The sequence below is a fragment of the Artibeus jamaicensis genome, unplaced genomic scaffold (assembly GCF_021234435.1).
Source record: "Artibeus jamaicensis isolate MK-2021 breed Jamaican fruit bat unplaced genomic scaffold, CSHL_Jam_final contig_465, whole genome shotgun sequence".
Lineage (NCBI taxonomy): Eukaryota > Metazoa > Chordata > Mammalia > Chiroptera > Phyllostomidae > Artibeus > Artibeus jamaicensis.
In genome coordinates this window covers 23,028,713-23,044,832 of record NW_026521843.1, presented here as the reverse complement: position 1 = coordinate 23,044,832, position 16,120 = coordinate 23,028,713, and the positions used below count along the sequence as shown (strand labels likewise).

The 16,120-nt window shown below is 41.4% G+C and overlaps 1 protein-coding gene across 3 annotated transcripts in view; it reads left to right on the top strand.

The window, feature by feature from the left end:
- Window positions 1-16,120, top strand: part of DHX57 (DExH-box helicase 57) — a 53,506-nt gene that overhangs the window by 31,899 nt on the left and 5,487 nt on the right. For all 3 annotated transcript variants that reach the window (XM_037149044.2, XM_053666853.1, XM_053666854.1), the window contains exons 15-22: window positions 117-290; window positions 1,001-1,201; window positions 3,074-3,350; window positions 9,373-9,468; window positions 9,557-9,640; window positions 12,550-12,684; window positions 13,909-13,983; window positions 14,582-14,716. In XM_037149044.2, the coding sequence (XP_037004939.2) occupies window positions 117-290; window positions 1,001-1,201; window positions 3,074-3,350; window positions 9,373-9,468; window positions 9,557-9,640; window positions 12,550-12,684; window positions 13,909-13,983; window positions 14,582-14,716 (1,177 nt within the window). The remainder of the gene's footprint in view (window positions 1-116; window positions 291-1,000; window positions 1,202-3,073; window positions 3,351-9,372; window positions 9,469-9,556; window positions 9,641-12,549; window positions 12,685-13,908; window positions 13,984-14,581; window positions 14,717-16,120) is intronic.

The window sequence follows — 16,120 nt, the reverse complement described above, 5'->3', positions numbered from 1 at the left end:
CTGAGGACGGATGGTGGGGAAGCTGCTGATACTTGGTGTGATCATTGACTAGAAATTCACCCACTAGAATCCAGTTCTTCATGCTTGAACACTAATGTGCACTGGTTGCCTTTCAGATGTGTTGTTCACCCCCTCCATTCGTCTTTGTCCAGTGAAGAGCAGCAGGCTGTGTTTATAAAGCCTCCTGCAGGTGTAACCAAGATAATAATCTCCACCAACATTGCTGAGACCTCCATAACCATCGATGATGTTGTCTATGTCATTGATTCTGGGAAAATGAAGGAAAAGAGGTATTTTCTTTGGGCGATATAAGAGAGGGGCTAAAGATGCCTTAATTAGAGTGACACAGCTCTCAGTAGCTAATGCTGTTAAACCACATGGGTTGCTGTTTTAAAAAGTACTGCATAAAAACTATGCGGATAGATGAGTGAGTGTATAGCTGGGCCATAATCTTAAAGTCAAACAGGGATAGAAAGTTTAAAGTTCTATCTTGGAAGCAATTAACTAGTTTTCCTCTCTTTTTTATATGTTTTGCATGTGCTTGAATGAAAGAGTTGATGTGTTAATTATTTTGATATTGGTAATCATTTTACAGTGTCTCCATATGTCAAAACATCACATGGTATACCTTAAATACATGTATTTGTTATTTGTCAGAAATAAATTAACATGAGAAAGAATTTTTTATTATTTTTTGTTTTTTTAATTTTATTTAGTTATTTTTCAAGTACAGTTTTTTGTCTGTTTCTCCCATCCCAGCCCCCCCCCCCCCCCCCCCCCCCCGCCCTAAGAAAGAATTTTTTGGAAAAGTTAAAGAAACTATATAGTGGCATTTGATGCCATTTAAATTAGCACCATGCTCCCACCAGGGACTCAGCTGTCTCAGAACTCAGAGGATCCTGTGTCCATCTCAGCTGGTTCCTCTAGTCTGTCTCTGCTAAATAGAGTCTTAACCATGTTTTTAGAAAATAACTTTTTTACATTTTCTTTTTCTTTATAGATATGATGCCAGCAAAGGGATGGAAAGTCTAGAGGACACGTTTGTCTCTCAAGCCAATGCTCTGCAAAGAAAAGGCCGAGCAGGTCGTGTTGCATCGGGGGTCTGCTTCCATTTGTTCACCAGCCATCACTTCCATCACCAGCTTTTAAAGCAGCAGCTACCGGAGATCCAGAGGGTGCCATTGGAACAGCTCTGTCTAAGGTACATCCACGTTTGCTTTTTCTTAGTAAGAGACGTTTTTCTAAACATGTACAGAGAGCCCTGACCAGGGTGGCTCAGTTGGTTGGGCATCATCCTGCAAGGCGAAGGGTCCCTGGTTCAATTTCCCAGTCAGGGCATATGCCTGGGTTGCAGGTTCAGGCCCTGGCTGGGGCACATATGAGAGGCACCTGATGAATATTTCTCTCTCATCAGTGTTTCTCTCCCTCTCTTTCTCCTTCCCTTCTCCTCTCTTACTTAAAAGCAAATAAATCCTTTTTAAAAAAAAGTGGACAAAGAAAGAGCTTTTCAGTTTTGCCTTTACTGTTCCTTTAACCTTCTGCACATAAAGATCCCTTACATTGGAGAGGATGGCCCTAAAATAGACTGTAAGTATATATTTGTAAGTCATAAAAGTATTCTAACTTATCAAAAAATAAGTTAGAGGTACCACCAATATCAAGTCATCACAGGGAAAAATCTGTAGCCTCATTATCAGAGCAAAGTAATCAAAAACTACTCGAAAATACCATTACTTACCAATGAGCAAATGAAAGTGAATATGATAAAATTGAATTTAATAAATGATCAAATTCAGTATTACTGAAGCTGGGCAACCTATGGTTCAGCCTTTCTGAAAGTTTGCTTGGTATTATACAGTGATTCTAAAACTATGCATGCCCTTTGACCCATTCATCACTTTGAGAGAATGTACCCATAAAATAATAACGCAAAGGAAAAAAAGGTACTTACGCAAAGATGTTACAGCTCTTTTTTTTATCCAGCACATTTATTTTTGAGAGCGTTAATTTCCAGGGCTTGGGCTAAGCACAAGGGATACTGTAGGATACAAGACACAGTTCTCCTGGTCAGGTCTTAAGAAAGTGGGCAAGCAGGCGCTCTGGACTCAGGTAGTAGCAGAGCAAATGAAGAGCGGAGGGGGGATTTGAGAAAGCTTTGGAAGTTGATTGACCCTTTAGGGAGGATGAGAGAAGGGGAAATGTAATATATGTAGCATATATGATTTAAAAACAACTCAAATACAACAGTGAGGAAATAGATAAATTATGTAGGCCAACATGGTTTTGTTTTTTGTGGGGTTTTTTTGTTTTTTGTTTTTGAGGGATTTTTTGCCATTCAAAATTTAAGTAAGTGGATTACTATCAAGTCACATGTTAAAGTGAAACATGTACATGATTTAAGTGGGAAAAAGCTAGATACCAAATATGTACATATTAGTAAATATGTAAAATTGTATGTTTATGGGTTCACAGCTTGAAAAGGACATTCAGGGGTTGGCAAAAGTATGTTTATAGTTGTTTGTGTGGAAATAATAAAAACAAGGAAGTTCAATAATAATAAATAAATAATAATACAAAAATAAACTGTTTCATATACTCACAACTGTAAACCTGCTTTTGCCCGCCCCTGTACAAGTGAAATAAATTTTATACATATCAGATTTTCCTCTTCTGAATACAAACAATATCTTTTTAAGAGGTGTCAAAAGGCAGGACACAATGCAGATTGATTTGCTAAATAATTGCTGTATAATTTTAGATGTGGGAAAGAGAGTCAGTGGATTTATTTCCTGATTTGATCCCACTGTATGGAAAGAAGCATTTTGAAAATTTATATAGAGAATTTTATTCTGAATCTCAGTAAGTTTCAGAACCTGAAAGTCTTTCTGCAACTTATTGCTGGGACAAAAGAAGGCATAAGAGATTTAAAATTTTTTTTAATTTTGGTTTAAATTTTTTGTTTGGTTTCTGAAAGCATGAATCTAGAAAATTAAAAATTATTTTCATTCAAGAAAGAAACTTACTCCTTGGTGTGATCCCACCACAAATAAAATTGACAATTTTTTTTTTCCAGAATTAAAATTTTAGAGATGTTTAGCACACATACTCTCCAGTCTGTGTTCTCTCGGCTCATTGAACCGCCACACCCTGATTCTCTTCGTGCCTCAAAAATACGATTACGAGACTTGGGAGCATTAACTCCGGATGAAAAACTGACCCCCCTAGGGTATCACTTGGCCTCTCTGCCCGTGGATGTGAGAATCGGCAAACTGATGCTGTTTGGCTCTATCTTCCGCTGTTTGGATCCGGCTCTCACCATTGCTGCCAGTTTGGCTTTTAAGTCTCCTTTTGTAAGTAAACAACACTCATCTAAACTGGAGGCCATTGGTCTCTATGGGATCCTGGGGGCTGCAGGGATATTTGAGCCCATTAAAAATGTTCTCATATATTGTATGTGAATTTTTAGGGAATAGTGTCTCTAACTTTTATCTGATTCTCAAATAAATCCATGCCCCAAATAAAGATTGAGAACTGGAGATCCAACTTATTAAAATCATCTAAATTGATTATGTATTTTATTATATCTACTATACTTGCTCTTTATAGAAAAATTTTAAAAATGCAACCAAGTAAAAGGTGCCCTGCAAGATTTTAACAGGCAATAAAATACAGTGGACCGGTTTTTTTTAAACAGTTTTATTGAAATATAATTTATCCAAAGTGTACAATTCAGTAGTTTTTAGTACTGTGCAATCATCACCATAGTCAGTTTCAGAATGTTTTGTCATACAGAGACCCCATAGCTGTCACTCCCCAGTCCCCTTCCCATCCCCCTACCCAGGCCAGGCCTGGGCAACCACCAGCCTACTTTCTGTCTTCATAGATTTGCCTCTTCTGGAATTTCCTACTGAAGAAATAATATAATATATGGCCTTTTGTGACTGGCTTTTTCACTTAGCATAATGCTTTTTTGTTGTGTTTTATTTGTTTTTGCATAATGCCTTTAAGATTCGTCTTTGTTGCAGCATTTATCAGCACTTCATTCCTTTTATGAACAAGTAATATTCTTTTGTATGGATAATACCACATTTTGTTTTTGCACTCAGTACTCGATGGACATTTACAGTTGTTTACACCTATGGCTGTAAGCATTCACATACCACTTTCTATGTGGACCTATATTTTCAGTTGTCGTGGGTCACCTGGGAGTGAAATTACTGGCTTAAATGGTAACTCTGCATTTAACTTACTGAGGAATTTCCGGACCCTTTCCAAGTAGCTGCATATTACATTCCATCAGCCTTTCATCAGGGTTGCAGTTTCTCTGTATTCTTGCCAACACTTGTTATTCTCAGACTTTTCTATTATAACCATCGCAAGGGGTGTGAATTTATGGTTTTCATTATGGCTAACAATATTAAAGATCTTTTAATTTGCTTATGGGCCATTTCTGTTTCATCTTTCAAGAAGTGTCTGCTCAGATCCTTTGCTCATTTTCTAATTGGGTTATTTGTTTTTTTCATTACTGAGTTGTTAGAGTTCAATATATATTCTGGATACAAGTAAGTCCCTTATCAGATAAATGATTTGCAAATACTTTCTCCCATTCTGTGGGTTACCTTTTTAACAATCTTAATATATCCTTTGAAATACAAAAGTTTTTAATTTTGACAAAATCCAGTTTATCTAATTGCTTCTTGCCTTAGTTAGAAATCCACTCCCAAATTCAAAGGCATAAAGATTCATCCCTCATTTTCTTCTGAGAACTTCATAGTTTTAACTCTTACATTATGGTGGTTGGTCCATTTTGAGGTCATTGTTGTATATGGTGTGAGGTGAGATTCCAACTTCATTCTTTTGCATGCAGTTCAGTCATCCCAGCACCATTTGTTGAAAAGATTGTTTCTTCCTGTTGAATGGGTTTAGCATGCTTGTCAAAAATCAGTTGACCATAGGTACATGGGTTTATTTCTACACTCGATTTTTTTTTATAAATTTATTTTTTTTAATTGATTATGCTGTTACAGTTGTTCTATTCCCCCCTTCATTCCCCTCCACCCTGCCCCCCCAACCCCACCATTACCCCCCTTTAGTTTATGTCCATGTGTCTCAAGTCCTTTAGGTTCTATATTTCCCATACTATTCTTGCCCCCCCATCTATTTTCTATCTACTGTCTATGCTACTTGTTTTCTGTACCTTCTCCCCCCGTCTCCTCCTCCCACTCCCCTGTTGCTAACCCTCCTTGAGATCTTCATTTCTATGTTTCCACTCCTGATCTAGCTGTCCTTTTAGTTTGCTTTTGTTTTAGGTGTGGTTGTTAATAACTGTGAGTTTGTTGTCCTTTCACTGTTCATGTTTCTTTAACTTCTTTTTCTTAGATAAGTCCCTTTAACATTTCATATAATAAGGGCTTGGTGATGATGAACTCTTTGAATTTGGTCTTATCTGAGAAGCACCTTATCTGTCCTTCCGTTCTAAATGAAAGTTTTGCTGGATAGAGCAATCTTGGTTGTAGGTCTTTAGATTTCATGACTTGGAATATTTCTTTCCAGCCCCTTCTTGCCTGTAAGGTCTCTTTTGAGAAATCTGCTGACAGCCTGATGGGGACTCCTTTGTAGGTGATTGTCCCCTTACCTCTTGCTGCTTCCAGGATTCTTTCCTTCATTTTAATTTTGGCTAATGTAATTATGATATGCCTTGGTGTGTTTCTTCTTGAGTCCAACTTTTTTGGTACTCTCTGGGCTTCTTGGATTTCTTGGAAGTCTATTTCCTTTGCCAGATTGGGGAAATTTTCTTTTATTATTTGTTCAAATAGTTTTTCCACTGGTGGTTGTGTCTTTCCCCCTTCTGGTACCCCTATAATTCAGATATTGGAGCATTTATAGATGTCCTGGAGGTTCCTAAGCTTCTCCTCATTTTTCTGAATTCTTATTTCTTCATTCCTTTCTGTTTGATGATTTTTTTCTTCTTCCTTCTGGTCCACTCCATTGATTTGAGTCCCAGTTTTTTTTTCATCTCTATGGTTTTCCTGTGGAATTCCATTCATTTCCCTTAATTTAGCCTTCATGTGCTTCTCTAATTTGTGGCTATAGTCCACCAGATCTGTGAGGAAGCTGATGACCAGTGTTTTAAACTGTGCGTCTGAGAGATTTGCTATTTCTTCGTCACTTAGATTTATCTCTGGGGCTTTGAGGTCTCCCTGCGACATTTTTGGTCTGTTCTGGCCCTTTAAGTGGGAGGAGCGGCGCCTTGGATTCCCAGGTCGCTGGGTTGTGACACTGTATGTGGGGGCGTGGTCAGAGCGGGGAAATGGCGCCTCCGCCGCCGGTCCAAGCGCTCACTCCCTCACCCGCTTGCAACCAGGCAACCACAGTCAACTCGCTGCCACCGCCTCCCCACTGACTCCTCCGTAGTCGCTCACCCGGTGGGCCGCTCGGTCGCTCACTAGGTCCAATCCTGGGTTTGGAACCCGTGCGACTGGATTCGCGCGTCTGGATTCCGCGCCCGGGTCGATCGAGCCCTCCTTTGTAACTCCTCACCCGACGCCGGTTTCGCCCCTTACCGGTCGGGCCGAAGAATTTGTTGTTAGCGGACTTCCGAAAAGTTCAGTTTTCCGTGTTCTGGTTGTGTTTTCTGATGCTAATATTTAGTTGTCCCTAAACTTGGTTGTGTGAGGAGGCACGGCACATCCACCTTAAACCTCCATCTTGGCGGAAGTCCTCGATTTTTTTTTAGATTTTATTTCTTAACTTTAGAGGGGAAGGGAAGGAGAGAGGGAGAGAAATATCAATGTATGGTTGCCTCTTGTATGTCCCCTGCTGGGAACTGGCCTGCAACCCAGGCATGTGCCCTGACTGGGAATCAAACCTCGATACTCTGGTTCGCAGGCCCGCGCTCAAATCTACTGAGCTACACCAACCAGGCTAGACTCGATTTTATTCTTTTGAGTACCACACTGCCTTGATTACTCTAGTTTTGTAGTTTTGAAATCAGAATGTGTGAGTCCTTCAGTTTGTCCTTTTGTTATTTTGTTGAGGATTTTCATATCTGTATTTAGAATAGACACTGCTGTGTAATTCTCTTTTTCTTGTAATGTCTTTTTCTGGCTTTGGTAGCAGTAATACTGGCCACATAAAATCATTCTTCTGTTTCGGTTTGTTTTGTTTTTGGTTTTTTTTTTTTTGAAGAATTTATGAGGAATCAGTATTAGTTCTTCTTTAATGTTTGGTAGAATTCGGTGGTGCGGCCACCGCGGCTTTTCTTCGTGAGCGGTCTTTGATTGCCAACCCAGGCTGTTCACTTGTTGTAAGTCTCTTCAGATTGCCTGTTTCTTTTTGAGTTAGTGTTGATGGTTTGTATTTTTCTAGGCATTTGTCCATTTCATCTAAGTTATCTAATGCATTAACATACAGTTATTCACAGTTTCCTTTATAGACCTTTAATTCTTTTTTAAAGTATAATCTTTATTATATTTTTTTCCCTTGCCATTTAGTCCCCTTATACTCCCCTCCCTCCAGCAATCACCGGACCTTTTATTTCTGAGAGGTTGGTAGTAATGGCCCCTTTCATTTCTTTGTTAAAGATTTATTTATTTTTAGAGAGAGGGAAAGGGAGTACAGAAACATCGGCATGTGGTTGCCTCTTACATGCCCCCTGCTAGGGACCTGGCCAGCAAACCGGGCACATGCCCTGACTGGGAATCCAAGTGGGAACCCCCCTGGTTCGCAGACCAGCACTCAGTCCATTGAGCCACACCAGCCAGGGTTCATTTCTGATTCTAGTAACTGGAGCCTTCTCTTTTTATTTTCTGGTCAAGTTAGCTAAAGGTTTGTCCATTGTACTGACCTTTCTAGAAACCAGCTTTTGATATAATTAATTTCCTGTATTATTTTTTTATTCTCAGTTTTATTAATTTCTGCTCTTTTTTATTTCCTTTATTCTGTTTGCTTTAGGTTTAGTTTGCTCTTCTTTTTCCAGTATCTAAAGGTAGGAGGTTAGGGTATTGATTCAAGATCTTTCTTTTCTAATATAGATACTTATAGCTATAAATTTTCTTCTAAGAACTGGTTTAGCCACATTTCAGAATTATGGTATGTTGTAATTTCATTGTCATTCATTGTAAGTATTTTCCTTTCTAGTTCTTCTGGGACCCATTGGTTATTTAGGCATTTGTTCTTTAATTTCCACATAATTATGCATTTCCCAATTTTTTCCACTATTGATTTCTTACTTCATTCTATTATAGTCAGAAAACATACTTTATATTATTTCAGTCCTTCAGAATGTACTAAGCTTTGAATTATGACCAAGCATATAGTCTGTCCTGGAGAGTATTTTCCGTGGACTTGGGAGTGGATGTCCTGCTCTTGGTGGGTAGTGTCTCCCTCGGCCGTATTTTCACCATGGCTGACCTCCGAGAGATGGGGAAGCAGATAAATGTAGCCATTTCCTTTGTTTTAATGTTATACTTCATGGAATTGTAAGCAACATAGGCCTGCAAGATCTTAGTTCAGCCCCTTCATTTAACAATAAATGACAAAAACAAGGACCGGAATAGGAGTTGTAGCTTGCTCGGGGCTCATAGGTCACTGTTGTGAGTAGGGCCTCCATCTCAAACATCTAAATAAACCTCTCACTGACTGTTTTGTTTTATTGGGATACAGAAATATTAGAAATATTGGTGTTCATTAGAAATATTGATGTCATCCTTAGTCTAAACTGAGCCCCTGTCCTTTGCCGGGTTATAATATGTTAATCTCCCAAATGTGATCCTTTTCCCACCAGCCCTCCTAAAAAAGAAGGTGTTAGCTATGAAGGTGTTTATACAAGAACCAGAGGGAAGCACCAGTCGGTGTAAAGTGATTTTCAGCAGTGTTTTAGTGAGGGCCTGGTTCCCGCTTGTTATGTGGAGCTACTGTGGCTTACGCTGGCGTCTTCAGTGCGGGTCGGAGGAGGTACTGAGAATTAAGTTCTCAGCTAGTTTTACAAATTCGTAGGGAAAGGAGGGAGAAAATACTAGTTATGGCTATAGAAGGGAGGCTCAAGTATAAAATATAAGAGTCTGTAAAATGAAAATACTGCATTGTTAGAATTTTAGATTTCAGATCTAGCTTTTAGAAGGAGTGGCTCTTTGATGACATCTTGCCAAAGGGAACTGAAAGACCCAGTAGAGCTTATTTAGGTTGGGCAGAGACTCACAAGGACAAATAGGCGATAGCTAGCCCTTGACCACCATGATTGCTGTTAACCAGCCACCTGCTGAGTCCTTGTTCTACACGACACGCTTCCCAGGGCACCCGGCCTCAGCCTTGGGAAGCCCATGTGAAACCTGAGGCCGACTGTGCCCTTCAAACCTGGCGTTCCCTATGTAGGTGTCTCCCTGGGATAAGAAAGAGGAAGCCAACCAGAAGAAGCTGGAATTTGCATTCGCAAACAGTGATTATCTGGCCCTCCTACGAGCATACAAGGTAAGTATATAACCTAATAGCTGGGGTTTATTTCCAGAGTTGGCGCTAAACACAGAGGAAGTTCATTTTTATTTTCTCCAAAATTTAGGGATGGCAGCTAAGTGTGAGAGAAGGTATGCGTACAAGTTACAATTACTGCAGACAGAACTTCTTGTCAGGAAGAGTTCTTCAGGTGAGTCCTTGCTCCGGCACTTGGTTTCCATTCATTTTCTGTTGTAGTAACGCAGCAGAGCATGTTGCAACGTGGTCTTGCTTGTCCTGCCTTGACACTGAAAATGTCATTTCGAGAATATTCTTAGCTTTAACAGCTGTGTGAAACAGGTTCCTGAACTATGTATGACATCAGGCCTTCTGAGCTAACCCTTCAACTGACTGATTTTTCCTCTTTTCAGTGAACCTATGTTTATTGACACATATGTGGAGGGTAGGGGACTACAGACACTCTGAAGGGTTTTTTGTGAAAAACTGCTTACTGGAAGTCAGTTTTGTTAGGGTGGCTGCTGGCTATGAAAGAATTCACAAAAAGAGGAAGGTATAGCGAGCAAAGTCTTCATTTACTCTCCAGAAAAGGAGAGGGCATGGGGGTGTGGTATGGAGAGATCCACCATTGAGGGGCAGGGGCTTCGAGCTTTTATTGGATTACAATTGGATTCAGAAAAGGTGGGACAGTTGTTGTCGTGTGGTCCCTGGGCTGCGGGGGCGTTGTAACAAGAGGCTGCAGTTTGTTCTGATGTTATCTTCTGCCTGGGGCGTAGGGTGAGGTTAGCCAGTTCTGTTCTTGATTTCTAGTACATTCCAGTCCGGGGTACGTAAGCACAGAAGAGTAAATCGGTAGTCATGCTTAACAAGGTCATAGGCCTGCTCAGCAAATGGTGCCAGATAGCAAATGGCACCGACTTTATTCTTCTGGGTTTTTTCAGTAATTGTACCAGGCATTCTTCACCTGGATCCTTAAACCCCTGAAATTGTATACAAAATCATATGATCTACACATGTGCCTTATTCCAGGAGAAAGAAGTCATCGCTTTCAGCAAATTCTCGACATGGTCTCTGACCACCTACCACCCCTAACCCCTTATCCTGTCCCCAAAACCACAGTGAACACTGAACCAGATTTTCTTGGCTAGTTTTTCTTATGTCTGTCAGAAGCTACTATATCAATGATGAGTACACAGGAGAGAGAAAGGCTGTCATCCACTGTGTTGTAACCCACAGGGCTGTGTCCTCTGTTGTGACAGTGTTCTAGGCCCCCTTCCCGAGTGGGAGAAGAGGCCAGAGAGTGATGGTGCACATCTTGGCAAAGCATCTGTTTTACTCGAAAAGTCTGAGGCTTGGGAGGGGGCAGAAGTTTGCTTTCGTATTAAAAACTGCCCTGGAGTAGAACACAAAGTTAATGTTCCCAGTACTTAGGAGGATCTGACATTATTGACGAATCTCAGTCCCAGAAGCCCTGGGAGGGCCGAGACCTTTCCTGCCTTGTTCAGTGCTGGGTCCCCAGTGCCCAGAACAGCGCCTGCACACGGTTGATGCCCAGTAAAGATTCACCGACTGAGTGCACGCACCCCAGTGTTTGCCTTCAGCCTCCTCTGCCTTTACATGTCCTCAGTGAAGACAAAGGCCCCAGCGCTATTCCAAGTACATCGAAAGCAGTAAGTTTTCAGTCCTCACTGCAAGTAGATTCACCTGAGGGGGCTTTTAAAAAAGTAGAAACGCCCAGGTTCCACCCCCTGCCACTCACATTTGGATCTCTAGGGTTGGGGCCTCGGTATCTGTTTATGGTCACTATTGCTAGTTGGAACAAATGATTCAAGTATGTAGGAAGTATTGAAAACCACTCATCTAAAGGGTGTTTTACATGTGAAATGCAATAATAAATATTTCCTCAAGCCATTAAGACTTGTAAGTATAGCTCTAGTTGGTGTGGCTCAGTGGATTGAGCACTGGCCTACAAACCAAAATATCACCAGTTCGATCCCCAGTCAGGGCACATTCCTGGGTTGTGGGCCAAATCCCCAGTAGGGGGCATGCAAGAGCAACCACACATTGATGTTTCTGCCTCTCTCTTTCTTCCTCCCTTCCCCCCTCTCTGAAAATAAATAAAATCTTTTTAAAGGATTTTAAGTATAAAATTACCTTTATTTGAAACTATATTTTTCACTAAATTTATTTTTTTCTTCAGGATATATGTAGATTTCACTGTGCTCTATGAGGTCCATCAGAGTTCCCACTACTCACTAAACTCCAGCTTACACTATAGTATTCAGTTAAAAGCATATATTTATTCATGCTGTATTTAACTCCTACTTGTATTTTGCCATGTTATCCATATGTACTTGAGCCATGCCAAGAAAATACTTAAATTGACAGCAAAAGACAGAATAGTGTTGCTTAGCTTTCATTTCCTTTCATTTCTTTATCTCCTTTCTCTATTGTCTGATATACAGCCTATATTCAAACAGAAGCCAGCAGAGAAAGAGGTTTGGGCTTTTTTTTCTTATTCTTGTGCTCAGCTACAAAAAGGGCCATCTAACTCTAAGCCACTTAATAATGTCGCTATTTCTAGGAAAAGATGTGAGCCAGTGAGACCTCAAGGTAAGAGAAAGAGGGAAGGTCTGGGGTAGAGGTTCTGCAGTGTGAATGCAGAACTAACCACTCGGGGCTCAGGCGAGGCGCTGAGGGGACCTGAGCAGAAATGCAGGCAGGAAAAACTAGACAGGGTCTCAGCTCCTGGAGTCGGGGCTCCAAACAAAGTAAAATACATTTCTTTGCTGGCCTAAGAATTTTCAGGAGAATCAGACCTACCCAAAATCCAATGAACATGATTTTAGAAATGCAGTCTACAGGTAAATAAATGACCATTGAGTTTTTCATATTTGTGAATTTCTGTGTAACTTTCACCCTCTGCCGGTTTGCACACAGGTCAACTGCCTTTTTGGAAAGGGCCTGTTTGATGAAACCACATGAGCCTCATTTCTGTTCACTTGAAGGAATGCATTTTTGTCTCATTCATCAACATAAGACTGTCTATACTTATTTGATATGTCGGTGCCTCTGCTTAAAGATTTCTTCCACTTCTTTCAGGAAATGGCCAGCCTCAAACGACAGTTCACTGAACTGTTGTCAGATATAGGCTTTGTGAAGGAGGGACTCAGGGCCAGGGAGATAGAAAAAAGGGCCCTAGGAGGAGATGGCATCCTGGAAGCCACTGGAGAAGAGGTGAGTGTGTAATTAGTTCTTATTTCTCTTAATTAGCACATGAATAGTGTTTTAACTCAGGAACACTTACAGGCATCCTTCATGTAAACCCTCTAAGTAGTGTGTTTGTGGCATTCTTGGTTTTCCTGTCCCCACAAATAAGTGTCAGCTAATACTCATAAAAACAGAAGAGTTTTTCTGTTTGTTGTTGCTACTGTTTTTGTTTCTTAAATTTCACGTTGGTTCTTGATTAAGTCCATAGGAGGTAGAGTAGACTTTCCAACAATGTCTTAATCAGACCAGCCTTTTTACAACCAAGGATCGTCTTTTGTGTAACTGTTGTAGGGCCCAGTTCCCAACCCCCTGGGCCACAGACTGGTACCACCAGTCCATGACCTGTTAGGAACCAGGTTTGTAGAGCAGGAGGTGAGTGCCAGGCAAGCCAACGAAGCTTGATCTGTATTTACAGCCGCTCCCCACAGCTCCCATCACCACCTGAGCTCCGCCTCCTGGCCCATGAGCAGCAGCATTAGGTTCTCAGAGGAGCATGAACCCCACTGTGAATTGCCCGTTCCAGGTATCTGGGTCACGGACTCATTACGAGGTGCCTGATGATCTGAGGTGGAGCTGAGGCAGTGACGCTAGCCCTGGGGAGCACCTGCAAATACAGATCAGCAGCAGCAGAGCGGTTGGACCGCACAGAGACCATAATAAATCCATTGCAGACTCATATCAAACCCTATCAGTAAGTGGCAAGAGACAATTAAGCTGCGTCTGGTGGGAGACTATCAAGCCACCCTCCCCCCACAAGTCTATGGAAACATGATCTTCCGTGAAACCAGTCCCTGGTGCTGAAAGGTTGGGGACCACTGAACTTAGGATACTTCTTCAAGATGAACCTGCTGCCACTCCGTTCTAAGTGAAGTTAGTCCTTTCTGGAAATTGTGACCATCTCATGAACCAGAATCTCTCCCCACTGGTCATCCTTAAGAACAATGGCTTCATAGTTGCTTGTAGAAATCTGGAAAGAGTTACTGTGGGCTTTTTGGAGTGGGTCCTGTATAAATGTATTCTAACAGACTTATTTTTCACTGAGAAAAAAGTAATTTTTCTAGCACAGGGATAGAAGTTAAATACTTTTGTTTGTTTCAAGATAGAAAACAAATGAAGTATGATGGTAAATTCCAGGGCACAGACAGAAGTAGCCACGTGACCTACAAAATTAATGCTGCATTTCTCTTACAGGCAAATTCCAATGCTGAGAACCACAAGCTGATATCAGCAATGCTGTGCGCTGCTCTGTATCCAAATGTAGTGCAGGTAACAAAACCTTTTTCCTGGATTCTCCCACTGCTTGTTTGATTTGTAGCCAACAGATATAAGTTAATTCATACACACTAATCATCATAAAGACACTCACACAAACACACACAGAGCCTTTTAAATTTAGTGTGCTTTTTCTAATGCTTTAATTCCTTAAATCTGTTTAGATACATTGTTCAAGAACATTTATTGTATAAAATGGGTTGTTCCATCAATCCTAACATTCTTTGACATTCCAGGAATTAAAATGGACATGTATGTCCTTTTCTCAGCTGATCTGTGCACAACTAACTTTCTGTGTTAGATAGAAACTTGATCCTACTACCTTTTCTCTTATACCCTCTACCCTGGACTAAAATTAGATGTGAACAAAATCAAAGAAGTCAGTGCTTTGCCATGGGAACCACCTGTGCCTCTCTTCTGAAAACTCCCTTTTAAGGCTTTTACCTGAGCTTTAATTATCCAGTCCCTTGTCACCTTAGAATTTGAGGAAACAGCAAAGGCATTCAAACAGGACTGGTTTTGTGCTGAGGAACACATCCTTCAGTGGAAATATGCGTATTTTCATCTGTTTTTACAAACACCTGTTGTTTAGGTGAAAAGCCCAGAAGGTAAATTCCAGAAGACCAGTACTGGGGCTGTCAGAATGCAGCCCAAATCAGATGAGCTGAAGTTTGTCGCCAAGAACGATGGATATGTGCACATTCACCCTTCGTCGGTGAACTATCAGGTGAGAATGGCGGGTGTACCTACGCTTTACATGTGACAGGTGGGGTGGAAAACGTGTCCCTTAAAATCAGTCAGACCATGTTCTGTCTCTCACTGTCCCCAGCAGCACCACCGGCCTGGGGGAGGTTGAGTGAGCATAAACAGGCTAGATATTGGACTGTTTCCAGAAAGACTTTCCATTTAAAGAAGATTCTGCTGAATACAAAAAAATATTCTCACTGCTTTCAGATGTAAAATTGTTTTGTTTTTTTTTAATTTAAATAATATTTGATTACAGTTGACATTCAGTATTATTTCATATTAGTTTCAGGTGTGCAACATAGTGGTTAGACAATCATATACTTTACAAAGTGCCCCCCTGATATTTCCCGTACCCACCTGGCACCATATGTAGTTATTACAATAGTATGAACGATATTTCTTATGCAGTACTTCCTCATGACTGTTTTGTGACTGTCAATTTGGACTTCTCAGTTGATTCATCCCAGAATCTGTGCCTTGAGAGGCAGTGACCTGTATACAGTAGCTGATCCCACGCCCTCAGCTGTCATTCCTCCTTCAGCCTACTGCTAGCTGGCCTCTGCCCCCACCCGCACCACTCCACTGAACTCCTCAGAAGTCACAAGCACCTCAGAGTTGTCACGTCCAGTGAACGCTCATTCCCTGGTCCTCATCATATTTGACTCACACGTAGTATTTGACACGGCTGACCTCCCCCTCCCTCATAAAGCTATCTTTGATGTTTTTTGCCTCTACGACATCACTTTCTTCTGTCTCTCTGACTACCCTCTTCTACTCTCATCATTCTCCTGTATCTCCTTTGCTAGTTTCTCTTCCTTTGCTCTGAAATGAGATTCTGTCCTTAGTCCTGATTTTCTCACCATCGCATATGAACTCTTCCTTAACAGCCAGACCACAGCATCGTGTTCCGGCTGCGACCTTCATGCTGCCGCAGCCCTCCCAGATCTCCCGCTCCAGTCCCGGTTTCTCCGAGCTGGGTGCCTTCCACTCATCCCACACCCAAAAGCTGAAAAACCAAATTCATTGTCTCCCGGTTCACTCTCCTCTTTCTGTGTTCCCTGCCCTGGACTGGCACAATCCACGTCGGAACCCAGGAGCAAGAGACCCTGCTTCTGTTGTCCTTGGTCCAGTCCAGCCGGTCACCAGGTCCCTCCAGTTCCACCTGCTGCCATGTCCCAGATTTGCCTGCTCCTCTCATCCCCACTGCCCTTTTCCCAGGTCAAACCTCAAACCTCTCTCTTGTGCCTGAAGTATTGTTCTGCCTTCTGATGCTTTTTCTTTCTCCCACCTTTTATACTACAGCTGCCAGCATTATCTTTACAAAACATACACTTGATCAGGTCCTTCCCTTGCTTAACATTCTTCATGTCTGACATCTGCAGAC